The following is a 14878-nucleotide window of genomic DNA, read 5'->3' on the forward strand; positions in this document are numbered from 1 at the left end:
GTTACTCACTAAATTTCAAGGGTTTTTTTAATTTTCCGATTCATGGCCGATTCGATTCCGATTCATGGCCGATTCACGATTTGATTCGGCCTTGCCGATTTCGATCCGATTCCGATTCTTGTTACTTTGCCCAAACCCCTTCCAAAAAAATTTGTCGTACCCACATACCGTACCCGCGTATCTGTATCTGTGCTCGTACCCGTACCGGCAACATAGGGTTTTACCGTTTTAGTGAATGGTTTGGTGCAAACAAAACTTGCACTACCTTGGCCAAATGTTTTAACTTTTAATTGTTCTTGCTAAGCATGACATAAATGCCTTCAACTATCCACCCACTCTTATTTGAACTAATATTCACATCTTTCAATGGTTGCAAATGTTCAATAATATAGGAAGAAAATTGGCTTGGGGGCATGTTCTTGCTGCATTCCATCCTTGACATATGTTGGATTAATCTAGTTATCATTGGGATTGCACATCCGTACAAAGACATAAACCAATACTCAACTTTGCTCACTTATGTATATGTGAGTTTGGGTTCTGAGTAAGTAATACCATTGTAGCTGGTCACTCTTACCATGGTACAGGGTTTTACTGGCCAATCAGTTTTTTGTGGATGGCTGATTAGAAAGCTTACAGAGTTGCAGATTCCTTTTAGGTACTTCCATTACAGATTAGGCTCACTAGCCTATGACATTTCTTTGCATGAAATAGGACTTGCAATTCTTAGGGATCAGTAAGTCAATCTGTTCTTCTATATGCACTCAAATATGTGCCATAGCTGAATCCGATGTGCATATACGTACGAGCTATCTCTGCATACTATACACATTCATATACGTGCTATCTCTGCACATGACATGCATACATATACATGCTATCTCCTCATACTTCATGGATGTATATACATGCTATCCTAGCATACTTAGTGCATACATATACATGCAATCTCTGCATGCCATGCACATGTCTATACATGCTATCTCTGCACACTACATGAACACATACTTTCTATCACAGCATACTATACTCAAGCATATACGTGCATCGAGATAATGATGTTCTTTACTAAGCAAGATAATGTACAATCAGAAAGTTGGTTCTTTATAATAAGATTCATAAGGCGTAGGTTAGTTTTCTGGTAATCTTTAAAATCAAATAGTGGTCTTGGTTTTGAGGAAATTAAAGACTTTGGTATACACAGAAGAATCCTCCTTTTAATCTTACTAAGGTTTCTAGAAAGAGTTTAGAAAAGGTTCAATATTAAGAAACAATGTACAGATCAGAATGATACTTCATACCCATGTAGAAACATTATAGAAGTTCACATATGAACATGAAATATATATCTTTAGCCATCAGCTTAAGTTTCAAAAGTTGACTAACAGTCTTAACACTGAAGTCTTATCCCAAATAATACAATCAGAATTGCATCAATTTCCTTCTTAAAGAACATAATTAGAATTACTTCCGATGAATTAATTATAGAAGACATTTCTTCCTAAACCTTTTCCTTTTATAAAAGCATTCTCTATTGAGCTCTTCAAGGAGCTAAAATTAGCCGAAGATTTTAAAGACAGAAGAAGAGTTCATGAGAAGAGTGACAGTTTCTCATACCTGTAACTGTAGCTGAGATATAAGTCTGCTAAAATGAAGCTCTTCGCCAGCTCAATCTTACAAGCTTTAAGCTCCACTGCTTCTTTTTCCAAGAAAATTGTTCCCAGACATAAAATTGAAGTTTTTTCCTTTCAAAACAACAGAATTCTGGTCCTTATATAGGGACCTCAAGTACTAACCAAAATTCCCTTCAAAGAAGCACTTTCCAGATAGAAGGATGTGCTTTTTGAAGTAAAGGTGGCGGTGTTAATAAATTACAGTCCTATAATTGAAATCATTTAAATGTTTTCATCTGTACTAAATGAGCTTTGAGCTTTTGTCAAGCCCTACGAAACCAATAGAATTGCCGTTTATTTGCTGTAAGACCGTATTCATATTTTGCGGCCAATTTAAGTTGGCTTAATCTGTAGGAAGTCAAGGTGATTTGAAATGATGTGGCCCCATATTGAGTGGGTTGACAAATTACCAAGGTCATCGAACACTCTATGGCTCAGAGTCGAGCTCTTATTAGTTATTAATTTAGAAGGAATAAGTTCTTTTTCCTAAAACTTAAAATATTTCTTTCCTTATATTATCAATATAATACATTTTTATTCACACACACACACACACACACACATATATATATCTTGCATCTATATTCCATGTACATATGAACTACATGCATATGCATATCTACATATCTCTTGTATTCATATATTGTATCGATGATATGAGATATGAAATAATATGGCAAATTACATAAAATATTAAGAGTTAATTACAAGGTGGTAGTGATCTTAAACAAGTCGAATAGTTCAATTCAAAGTCGTGACACTACAAACACCAAGTACTGACACTACACACTAGGCACTAGACTGACAACAATAAACTCAGGTCAACTTATTTGTTGGTATATGCTTAAGTTTACATAGGCTACTGACATGTTTGCATTTATTAGCAATTAGTTACTAGTACTTTGATAGTGAATTTTTTGATTCTGTAGTTGAGGTAGTTGGTGATGGTTGTTTCCCTACCTCTTGTTTATTTTTGGGTGCTTGTACAATATTTTTCATCTCTTTTCATATTGTTCAGTACTGGTAAAATGTCAACTTTGTAATGATTTTGTGTCGTGAAAGTTGATTTGGTCTACAGTCTGAGTTTTTGGGTATTCTAATGTGGTATCAGAGCGAACTCTTGCGCATACCCCTTTGGCGTATTCAGTTTTTATTAGTACCTTTTAGTCATTTTATTTTTGTCCAATGTTAATTGATTTGTAGAGTTTTGACTTTGTTGGTGTTTGTCATTTCATTGGTTCAGAGGTTTTATCTACTGCGTGGTTGAGTGGATTAGATGTGCTTTTTGTAATTTGGCAGTTTACCTTCTCTACAGGCGAACTCAGTATTGAGTTTTGGTGGATTTTCGCATCATTGGAGGTTTGAGATGATCTTGATTCTCTTTGGCTTGACCACGGCATATTGCAGTATGACTGATGCGGCTTCATTTGGCTTGTGCTTTCTCTTCACAAGCCAGCTTCTAAGATTTCATTTCCCATGCTTCTAAGATTCTATCGGATCAGGAGTGAATTTATTCTTTGCAGCTTTATTTTGTGCCTTTTTTGGGCCTGCTGTACTGTCTTGCATTTGATAAAGTTGTTGCCATTTTCCATTTGGTGGAACATAGAGTGCAGGGGTGTTTAGACTTTCCATATCTCAGTGATTGAGTCAAGTTTTCTTTTCTGTTTTCTCTTTTGGGTAGACATTTTCTCCCACTATTTATTCCTCCTTTTCTCCAATTGTGAGAGATTTCTTTTCATTGCATTGTAGTTGTGCATGGGTGCCTATCATGTTGCCAGGACCCATCTTGCATCTCATATTGTATCACAATCTTTGTAAGTTGCACTAGGGGAGGGTGAAGGTTGGTGTATGCTAAAGTTTGCGTAGGCTGCCAACATGTTTGCATTTATTAGTAATTAGGTACTAGTACTTCATTAGTGCATTTTTTGATTCTCTGGTTAAGGTAGTTGGCGATGGTTGTACCAATATCTCACTCTGCATCCTGTTTAAATTTGGGTGCTTGTACAATATGTATCATCACTTTTCATATTGTTCGCTACTAATGAAATATCAACTTTGTGTTGTTTCTCTTTGCATTGTGAAGGTTTATTTGGTCTACAATTTGAGTTTCTAGATGTTCTAACATTATCTTAGAAGGGTATGAATTTTTCCATTGATGGAAACTCTATCAAGGTCAACTTACCTCATAAGAGCATGAAGTTTTGGTGTCCATGACAATTTTGACCTCTTCGTTTGTTTACTTCCCTCTCCTCAATCATACTTTCCCTCTCCTTGTGGAGGCTAGTTGGTGTAGGAGCACCCACATAAAATATTTTGGATGTGATTTCTGCATGAAGAATTTATCCCGATTTCATTAGTAGGATAAGATCTTTTATTGGGATTCGTTTAGATCATTGTGGGGTCATTCTTCCCTATTCTATATTGATCTAGAGTATTTTGTAAGCCGTTTGGTAGGAAGTCTCTTTGGGTTGGTTTTCCTATTTTGTAATAATCTAGAATGTTCCATACACCATCTTAGCAAGTATAAATAGAGTTTTTAGGTTTAGGTTTAGGTCAAGTTTTTTGGATACGAAGTTACGGGGAGAAGAAGTTTGTAGGAGAGCAAGTGTATATATTGTTCATTAGAAGAATTTTATTATCTATCTCTTGCTGGTGTTGGCTCCTTTCGTTTTTGCTTCCATTGAATTTATCTCTGCATCATTTTTGGTATCAGAGCTTGGGGAAAGCTCCTGAGGCAATTAGATTTTATGTCTGGATCAGAGTCAACAACTGAAACATCAAATATGGTCACCAATGCTAAATTGGCAAAGAAGATGCAAGAACATGAGAAAATCAATAAGTGGTTATTAGATGAATTTGAGAAGCTGAAGGGTCAGATGGAAAAGAGAGCAAAGGTTTCCTTAGAGTAAGAGGAAGAAGGGGAAGAAGAGGATACCCCTGAGCAGGAGGTGGTTAACTTACCTGCAGACCAGAGATACTTCATAGAAGCCCTTGAAAGAGTTGGCAAGAAGGATGCCAAAGGTGACCTACCCATCTTCTCGGGAAAGATGGATGCTGATGCTGTTGTGGATTGGATAGAAGCCTTGAACAACCATTTTGAATGTGAAAATATAGCAGAAAAGGACAAGGTAAAAATTGCCAAGTCAAAGTTGAAGGGACCAGGCCTCACTTGGTGGAATTTGACTCAAGGAGAAAGGGTCAAAGAAGGTAAGAACATGATAACTTCATGGGAAAGGATGTGTGCCAAGGTGAGAGAAACATACTTACCTGAGGATTATGAAATCCAACTTCATTGAAGGAGACAAAGTTTAAGACAAAAGGAACTAGATGTCACAACCTATACTGAAGAATTCCAAAAATTAAGCCTAAGGGCAAAGCCAAGTGAATGTGAAAGTGTAAAAGTTGCTAGATATCTCAATGGATTGAGGTTGAACATTCAAGAAGAACTTAATTTATTGTGTCCTGATACAGTACAAAAATGTTATCAACTAGCATTGAAGGTGGAAGCCAAATTGAAAAGAAGGTAAGAACAAAATAGCAAAGGAAGAGGAAGAAATCAAAGGGGAAGAGGAAATTTCCAAGGAAGAGGACAAAACCATGAAGATCATAAGGAGATAAAGCAAGAAACTAGTCAAAGTGAAGGAAATTTCAGAGGTAACTTCAGAGGTAGAAGAGGCAATTCAAGAGGTGGATTTGGTGCTAGAAGGGCAAGTTTGATTATTTGTTTCAATTGCAATAAGGAGGGACATTATGCATCTAGGTGTCCGGATAGAGCAAGTTCAAGTTCACTAGGTGAAAGAAGAACACTTTTGGTACAAGATGATGAATACCAAGAGAAGGAGATGGCTGATTTAGATAGTGTACCTGAAAGAGGAGAAAGTTTAATGATGAAAAGAACACTTTTGAAAGTGCCTACTACCATGGAACTACCACAAAGGAAAACTATCTTTAGGATTGCTTGCAAATCCAGAGGTAAGGTATGTAAAGTCATTATTGAGTTAGGATCTACTGAGAATTTAGTTTCTCTTGAGATGGTTGAGATCATAGTTTAAAAACATTGCGAAATATTGCAAATATCGTGGAATATTGCGAGCTTATTGTGGAGACGAATTAAACGGTCAATATATTGGCACCGATATTTTCCCAAAAACATGGTGATTTTTTTGGCTATAAATTGCGCATTAAACCAAAAATCACTTCCAAATATCATTGACTGGTCAACATATTCAAGGGACAAAAAATTTGGACAAATTCGTTAAGAAATTCGCTCCCAAAAAATGCGTTGATCTTCCTTAAAAAAAAATTCGTTAGGCACTTTTGCTCGAATTTTGTTATAAATGCAAATGCAATCTAGGCTTAGTTCAAAACACTGCAGGATATATTGCCTTCATTTGACTGAGCGATTTCACCCACAAACCTAGCGTTGTGTTAATGAATTTCAATCGCCAGACCAAACGCAAAGTGAGAAATAAAGCAGCACGGAAATAAAAGTAGGCTTTTGATATTCGATGAAAAACATAGAAATGATTTTGCCTTACATTATTTCAATTTCTATTAAAAAAATTAAAATGTGTTTTTAAATAAAATATTTACTAATGTTAGTAAAAAATCTATATATATTAATATATATATATATGTTATAAATATTGTAAAATTATAATAAATTTAACATCTTTGTTCTTTGAAAAATAATAGTTAAACTAATTTGGTAAATTATAATATATATATATATATATATATATATATATATAAAGCGAATTTATTGTCGAATTTTTTTCCTAACTTTTATCCTTGTCGACCTTTATCCTCAAATTCAAACCTTGTGACTTAGGTATTAAGTATTACAAAAGATATATAATCTAGATAAATAATAATTAATACTTCTATATGTACTAGACTTATTTATATTCAGATGTTGTACTTGTTTTTTGGTGTGTATGTATGCATTTTTAAGAATATTTTAAAAAATTGTATATTTTTTAATGTTCGATAAAAGTGCCAATTTATTGCCGAGTTTTTTCCGATTCCGAGTTTTTCAAAAAAATTGGGTTGGCTGAGATATTGCCGATACCGAGATTTTAAACTATGGTTGAGAAGTTAAAACTTAAGAGAATACCTCATCCTCTCCCTTATAAGGTTTCATGGCTAACAAAGGGTCTACAAACTCTTGTAAATGAGCAATCATGGGTTAATTTTCAGATTGGAAAGTATAAGGACAAAATTTTGTGTGATATAGTTGACATGGATGTATGCCACCTATTATTTGGTAGGCCTTGGCAGTATGATTTGCAGGCACAACATGATAGAAAACTCAATATATACACCATCAAGAAGGATGGAAAGGTGATTAGATTTATTCCATTTGCTGATCAAGAAGAAGTGGAAGAAAATAAAGAGAGGAAAGCCAAAATTATGATGGTTGATAAGAAGGAATTCTTACGGGACATGAAGGATGAACCTAAACTTTGTTTTCTTTTGCTGCCCAACCCACAACCACAAGAACCCATTGGAAATGACAGGAAGGAGGCTGAAACAAAGAAGACAATTTCTAATGAAGTGAAAGAACTTTTGGATAAGTATGAAGGTTTGATTTCAGAAGGTATGTCAAAGTCTTTACCACCTATACGAGACATTAGTCATTGTATTGATTCATTCCTGGAGCTACTTTACCCAATAAGGCTGCATACAAGATGTCACCTCTACAAAATGAGGAGATTGCTAAGCAAGTAAAGGAGTTACTCGGTTCTGGCTTGATTACAAAAAGCTTAAGCCCATGTGCTGCACTTGCTGTTTTGGCACCCAAGAAGGAAGGAACCTGGAGGTTGTGCACTGATTCTAGAGCAATTAATAAGATTACAATCAAATATAGGTTTCCAATGCCAAGAATTGAAGATTTGCTTGATTGTTTGGGAGGTGCAAAGTATTTCTCCAAAATTGACTTAAAAAGTGGGTACCATCAAATAAGGATAAGAGCTGGAGATGAGTGGAAGATAGCATTCAAAACCAATGATGGATTATATGAATGGAAGGTAATGCCATTTGGACTCTTTAATGCTCCTAGCACCTTCATGAGACTTATGAATGAAATACTCAAAGACTTCAATGGTAAGTTCATCATAGTATATTTAGATGACATTAATTTTCAGCAAGACAAAGGAAGAAACTTAGAACACATTGACATGGTTTTGAGAAGACTTCATGAGGAGAAATTGGTAATAAATTTGGAAAAGTGTTTGTTTATGCAAGAGGAGCTGAGATATCTTGGGTTTGTGATCTCCCAAGGTAGCTTGAAGATGGATAAAGATAAGGTAAGTGCTATACTCTCCTGGCCACCGCCAAGAATAGTTGGAGATGTTAGAGGCTTTCATGGTCTTGCTACATTTTATAGGAAATTCATAAGAAATTTCAGTCATATATGTGCTCCTATGTTAGAAACTATTAGAGGAGGAAGGAAGTGTAAGTTTGCATGGAGGCAATTAGAAAATGAAGCTTTTGAATTGCTTAAGAAAAAGGTTAGTGAGCAGCCAATTTTTTTTTTACCTCATTTTAACCAAGTTTTCCAAGTAGAATGTGATGCTAGCAAGGTTGCTATAGGGTAGTTCTTAGTCAAGAAGGAAAACTAGTGGCTTTCTCAAGTGAAAAACTCAATGAAGCCAAGCAGAAATACTCTTCATTTGACCTAGAAATGTATGCATTAGTTCAAGCTCTCAAAAGGTGGAGACATTACTTGTTGCCAAAGGAGTTTGTTGTGTATACCGATAACCAAGCACTCAGTTTTCTGAATAGCCAAGACAAATTAAGTCATAGGCACATGAAATCGGTGGAGTATTTACAGGCCTATACCTCTACCATCAAGCATAAGAAGGGCATATCAAACAAGGTTGCTGATGCTCTTAGTAGAAGGAATCTAACTGTCTCCCAGATACAGCTAGAAAGTGTGGGAATTGAAGCATTCAAGGACATGTATGTAGCAGATCCAGATTTTAGTGACATCTACAAGGTATGTATGGAGTTTGGTGAAAGATACCATGCTGATTTTTTTGATTTTTTGATACAAGACAGACTTCTTTTCAAAGGAGGACAACTATGTGTACCCAGGTGCTCTATGAGGACAAACATTATCAAAGAGAAGCATAGTGGAACAATGGGTGGACATTTTGGTTTGGATAAAACCTTAGAATTGGTTAGAAGGTACTACTATTGGCCTAAACTTCAGACTGATGTTAGAAACTTTGTGGAAACATGTATGATTTGTCAAAGGGCCAAAGGAAGGACTACACATGCAGGGCTTTATCAACCTTTGCCAATACCATCTAGACCTGGGAAAGCATAATGATGGATTTTGTAATGGGGCTGCCACGGACACAAAAGGGGCATGATAGTGTATTTGTTGTAGTAGATAGGTTCAGCAAAATGGCTCACTTCTTACCATGTAAGTTGACCAATGATGCTTCTCATATAGCAGATCTCTTTTTCAAAGAAGTCATAAGGATTCACAGGCTACCTCTCAACACAATTTCAGACAGGGATGTGAAGTTTGTAGGACACTTTTGGAGAACTTTATGGAGGAAACTTGGAACCAATTTATCATTCTCATCAACCTACCACCCTCAAACTGATGGCCAAATAGAGGTAGTTAATAGAACATTGGGCAATTTGTTAAGAACACTCACAAGACAACATGCAGCAAAATGGGATGTAATCCTACCCCAAGCTGAATTTGCATATAATGACTCCATCGATAGAAGTACAAGAAAGTCACCATTTCAAGTGGCGTATGGAATTCATCCTAGAGGGATTTTTGAGTTAAGAGATATGAATTCACAGCAACAAGTTAGTGCCCAAGGAGAAGAATTTGCTACAGCCATTAAAGAAATCCATGATGAAGTCAAAGCACAACTTCAACAAACCTTTGACAAGTATAAGAAGCATGCAAATCTGAAACGGAGACACTTAGAATTTGAACTGGGAGATTTAGTATCGAGCAAATCTCAAGAAAGAGAGGCTACCAAAAGGTAAATCTACCAAGCTTATGTTGAGAAAACTAGGTCCTTGTCAAATATTGAAGAAGTTTGGAACCAATGCTTATGAGATTCGATTGCCACCTGAGATTGGCATTTCTCCCATCTTCAACATAGCAGACCTCACACCATTCAAAGCACCCAATGAAGAAATTGATACAGGACAGATTGGTGATATAGAAGACATTCAACGTCTACCATTTAAGTAGACACCACAACTAGAATGGATACTTGACACCAAAGTCATAAAGCAGACGAAGAAAGGAGTCCAAGTAGTAGTTGGTTAAACTCAAAGGTTATTCGGATGTAGATGTTGTGTGGATGACTGAACAAGATATCAAGAAGCAGGGTACCACTCTACAAGCGCTCATCTCAAGTGGGCTTGAGATAAAATTTCCTGGGGAGTATGGTGCAGGAGCACCCACATAAAATATTTTGGATGTGATTTCTGCACGAAGAATTTCCCCAATTTCGTCATTAGGATAAGATCTAGAGTATTCTGTAAGCCGTTTGACAAGAAGTCTCTTTGGGTTTTCCTATTTTGTAATAATCTAGAATGTTTCGTAGACTATCCTAGCAAGTATAAATAGAGTTTTTAGGTTTAGGTTTAAGTCAAGTTTTCTGGATACGAAGTTACGGGGAGAAGTCTATAGGAGAGCAAGTGTATATACTGTTCATTTGATAAATCAATTAGAAGAATTTTATTATCTATCTCTTGCTAGTGCTGGTTTCTTTTGTTTTTGCTTCCGTTGAATTTATCTCTGCATCACTAGTGAAATCTCCTGCATCCACATAGGTTTGTAGATGTAGTTAGACCATAACTTAAACCGTTTTAGGAACATACCTATTAAAACATAAGATCACATGTTTATTTAAATAAAAATCCATTTATTGCAGTGTAACTCATCCAAGTGTTGCATTCACATAGCTTTATATATTTTCATCACATCTTTGTTATGTGAAAAATGAATTGAGAATGTTTCATGAAAGAGGGGTGTAACATTATTTTCTAATTAATGCATATCCTAATATGAACCATATATGGTGAAAACACTGGCTGGCTCGTATTTTTGGTGGTCATATGTCAGCAAGGTTTATTGTCTGATGTTTCACTGTTTTTGGCAATTCACAAATTCTATAGCTTATTGTTCCTTTAATTTTGGTGACTGTTCCTTGATTTTCAAATTCAAATTCCACAAGATAGAAAGGTCACAGGGTCCTTAGCCACCTTAACTATGGGGCATCTCTAAGAGCATACAGTGTGCAGTGGCTGAATTTCAAAACCCTTGGTCCAGAGCGCCAATTTAACTTATTCCACAACAAAAAATTGCCTCTGAGAAGAGTCATTCATTGTAGTGCTGGGCCCATGCGATCCATTACTGATTGGGGACTCTACATCTAGCTTTTTCTCCATCACTTGACTAGACAATAAGATCAAGTGAAATTGACATTAGTAACTATTTGAGTTGAATTCATTATCCATTTAGGGAATCAATACAAGTAACTATGATTTTAAATTCATCATCTGTTTAAGTCATTCTGAACACATCTACATTTGATTCTTGTGAGCACCCCTTATGGGACTGCAAGCTTGTCCTTCCACCACCCCTCATGGGACTCCTGGGCTCATATCTGAGTCAGATTGCCATCCACATGACTGGGCTCAACTTTGTTTTGTTGCCATCCCCTGAACTGCTGGTTTGTTTATTATTTACACTATCATAAACTAATGCTGGCCCATTGTGTCAGTTATAGACTCTGTCATTTCTAGGACTGCTGATTCATCATCTATGCTGACATGTATATTTCATTTATTCTCGCTGCTATATTCCTCAGGACTGTTCGGAAAATATTTCCATAGTGACAGCCATCCTCTGGAGGACTGTGTTGGAGTTAATGTTCCAACTGTAGTGAATAAATCATTTCTGATTATGTGTGCTGCATATGTGGCAAAGAGTTTGAGTCATAAACAATGACTAGTTGTAGATGTGTCTCTCATATCCAGTTAGGTGTCAAGTTCATGTGTGTGTTGTTAATCATGAAATAGTTTGTTGTCAATCTATTTAGTAGTAATTTATGAATATTAGTGGGTCAATCTACTGTATAAATATGCATCTGATATTCAAAAATGACAAGCTGGAAGTTCCTTCTTTCTCTGTTTTAAATCTGCTGTTTTATTTTTCTAATATGGCATTAGAGCCATCTTCCTACTAAATTGTGTATGTTAGAGAAGAAGCTATCAAGAAGATGAGGCCTGGTGAAGAACCACCAGATCTTGATGGTGATGATTCCATTGGAGATGAAGGTCTTGCCATATTCTAAATAAGCCAATGCTTTGATAATAGGAAAGGATGTAGTAGAGGCTAGATAGATGCTCAACAATCTGAGGTGCTAAGGGATTGGAGAAACTATACCTCATTGGGGTTATGAGACACACATGTGGATTGGTGTCCAATAGTTCAGGGAGATTTGAAAATCTGGAAGCTTGGCATCATACCTTTACGAGGGTTATGAGGCATTTCATGTGCAAATGGTGTCCAATGGTGTTTTGAAATTGGATGATAGTTGCATGACTATACTAATAGTTGAGAGCAACTTGAGGAAGTCTTACTGGTCTATGAACTATTTCTCAAAGAACATATTTCTACATTATGTTTTTTAGTTGTCACATTAAGTGGGGGTGTTGGAGTTAATGTTCCAACTGTAGTGAATAAATCATTTCTGATTATGTGTGCTGCATATGTGGCAAAGAGTTTGAGTTGTAAATAATGACTAGTTGTGGATGTGTCTCAGATCTAGTTAGGTGTCAAGTTCGTGTGTGTGTTGTCAATCATGAAGTAGTTTGTTGTCAATCTATTTAGCAGTGATTTAGGAATATTGGTCGATCAATCTATTGTATAAATATGCATCTATTATTCAACAATAACAAGCTGGAAGTTCCTTCTTTCTCTTTTTCAAATCTGCTGTTCTATTTTTCTAATAGACTGTTGGTCATGAAACTTCCCAATAAAGTCTTTGGTCAAAGCCAAAATTACAAAATAGTGCTCAATTATCATTTTTTCCTCATATATGATTATATCAATAAATATTCAATTGCCTAAAAATTTGTTGGAGTCAACCTAACACATGCAAATGTATCTTCACTCAAGACTGACCTGACCCTATCATGCAGTAATACCCATCTTTCTTAGTTGATAGTGCTTAGTTCAGAAAGTGCTTAGAATCTGCTGAAAATTGTCTGTGACCTTTCTGACCTCCCGAGTCAATTGCCAGTATCCATTCACTGTTCTGAGAGGTGTCTTGAACCCTTTTTTCAGTTTTTATTCTGTAGCCTATTTCAAGTTTCAGTTTCTAGCCTTGGTACTTGCTGTTATAAATCAGGTTAGAGTGTTTGAAGTTTGAATGTCATTAGTAATCTGTTTTATTTCTGTTGTAAGTACCATAGAAAGAAAGTTAAACTCTCTCTTAATTAAACACTTCAGGTTAATGGTTAGTTTTAATTTTTTGTTCCTTTGTTTGGTTACCCAGCATTCGACATTTCCACTTCTAAAAATCAGTATAAAACAGCAATCTAAATCCTCTTCTTTCTTTCTTTTTCCCTTCCAAATCAGGTCAAGAACCAAATAAATAATAAAAATGAACCCCAGAAAAACTGATTAATTTTTGTGGATAAGGTAAAACATATCGATAGACAAGTCTAGCACATACATGTGTCGAATGCATCATCACTGCTCTCAATATGAAGTGCCATGCTTAAAATTTTCGTGGATTTTGATAGGTTCTGGCCTAATGAATCAGCTGTTTTGGCATTGTTTGTGTACTTTCACATGTTGCCTATATAGCATACTGTGACTATCTTTTATAGTTTTTCTGTTGTAGCATTTATTACGTCCAAGGTATTTTGAATTACTCAGCTTCTGATTTTTTGCCAACATGGTAAATAGTTTGCAGTTTTAAATCATTAAGAGTTAGTCCTCAAAAATAGCAGAATATTCCTTTTAATTCCACCAAACAGGGCGTGCATTCTTCTGTGCACTCAATGATATGGATAACAATATATTTGGTATCTTGCAAGGGGAGTGGACCCAGGCTAAGGACAACAAAAATTATAAATGATCAACTTCATGAGTTTTATGATGCATGAAATATCAATTAAAATTGAGAGTTGATGGTCTTCAGTTTGAGTTTGATGTTTTTACATCATAACAGCACTTTTATTATTATTTTTTCTGAATGGCAGGCGGGTATCTTAACACAATAAAGAGAACAGTGAAGTACCTTTGTCCCCCTGATCTTATTCCACCATACATTGATTTGGACTTGAGTGAGCTGGATATTGGCCAAAAGATACTAATGCGTGATCTTAAAGTCCATCCATTTTTAAAGCTAATTCAACAAGATGGGAATGCACCTGTATGTAAAATAATGGGATCAAAGTATAAGGCTCTAAAATCATGATCCTAAGCTGGATTGCAGCTAGTTGGTTTGCATCTGCTGGAGCTATCATTAGAGCTAGATGTTTAGATGATATTAACCCCCTACCAAGCAAAATATCATTTGGGCAGTGAAGTATATTTATATCCACAGATACAATGTCCGAGGAATTCTATTTTCCCCATAACTAACTCATCTGAAATTAAACATGACTTATTGGAGAATCCATAAAATGACGATCAATGGTCCCAATCTAAGGTTTCTCACATTTTACAATTGGCATACGGGGTACAGTTTTTTTGTCACATTGAAACTAGGCGGGCTATAATTTATTTGAATTTGTATCACGACTTACTTTTGTAAGGCCAAAAATATTACTTCCCAATTTTTTTAGAATTTATTTGGTACAGTTATTTTTGTCATAATCAAACCAGGCTGGCTATAATTTATTTGAATTTGTATTTGTAAGATGCTTAAGGCCAAAGTATTATTTTCCAGACTTCCAGTTTTTTAAGAAGGTTATTTTTTGGGTTACGATAGATTTCTTGGATGGATAAGTTGCCAGTGAAAGTTATTTTATGGGTTATGAGAGATTTCTTGGATGCATAAGCTGCTAGTTTCTGATACTTTAAATTTAAGGAAACTGTCTTTACAATGTTCTTGAAATGGCACTGCAATTGAAGTAAACAACTCTATTTCAACATCTTGGAATCCCCAATTATTTTAAAGATTTCTTTAAATGATAGAGAA

The 14878-nt window shown here is 35.6% G+C and overlaps 1 protein-coding gene across 1 annotated transcript in view; it reads left to right on the plus strand.

Moving 5' to 3' along the window:
• The window catches only part of LOC149578363 (uncharacterized), a 169087-nt gene extending 154529 nt beyond the window's left edge, over positions 1-14558 (plus strand). Inside the window, exon 3 of the mRNA XM_089828507.1 lies at positions 13935-14558. Within this exon, the coding sequence (XP_089684633.1) occupies positions 13935-14152 (218 nt within the window). The 3' untranslated portion in view covers positions 14153-14558. The remainder of the gene's footprint in view (positions 1-13934) is intronic.
• Positions 14559-14878: the final 320 nt, after the last annotated feature.

The sequence above is a fragment of the Cupressus sempervirens genome, chromosome 1 (assembly GCF_028749045.1).
Source record: "Cupressus sempervirens isolate cs-2001-9-10 chromosome 1, ASM2874904v1, whole genome shotgun sequence".
NCBI classification, from domain to species: domain Eukaryota; kingdom Viridiplantae; phylum Streptophyta; class Pinopsida; order Cupressales; family Cupressaceae; genus Cupressus; species Cupressus sempervirens.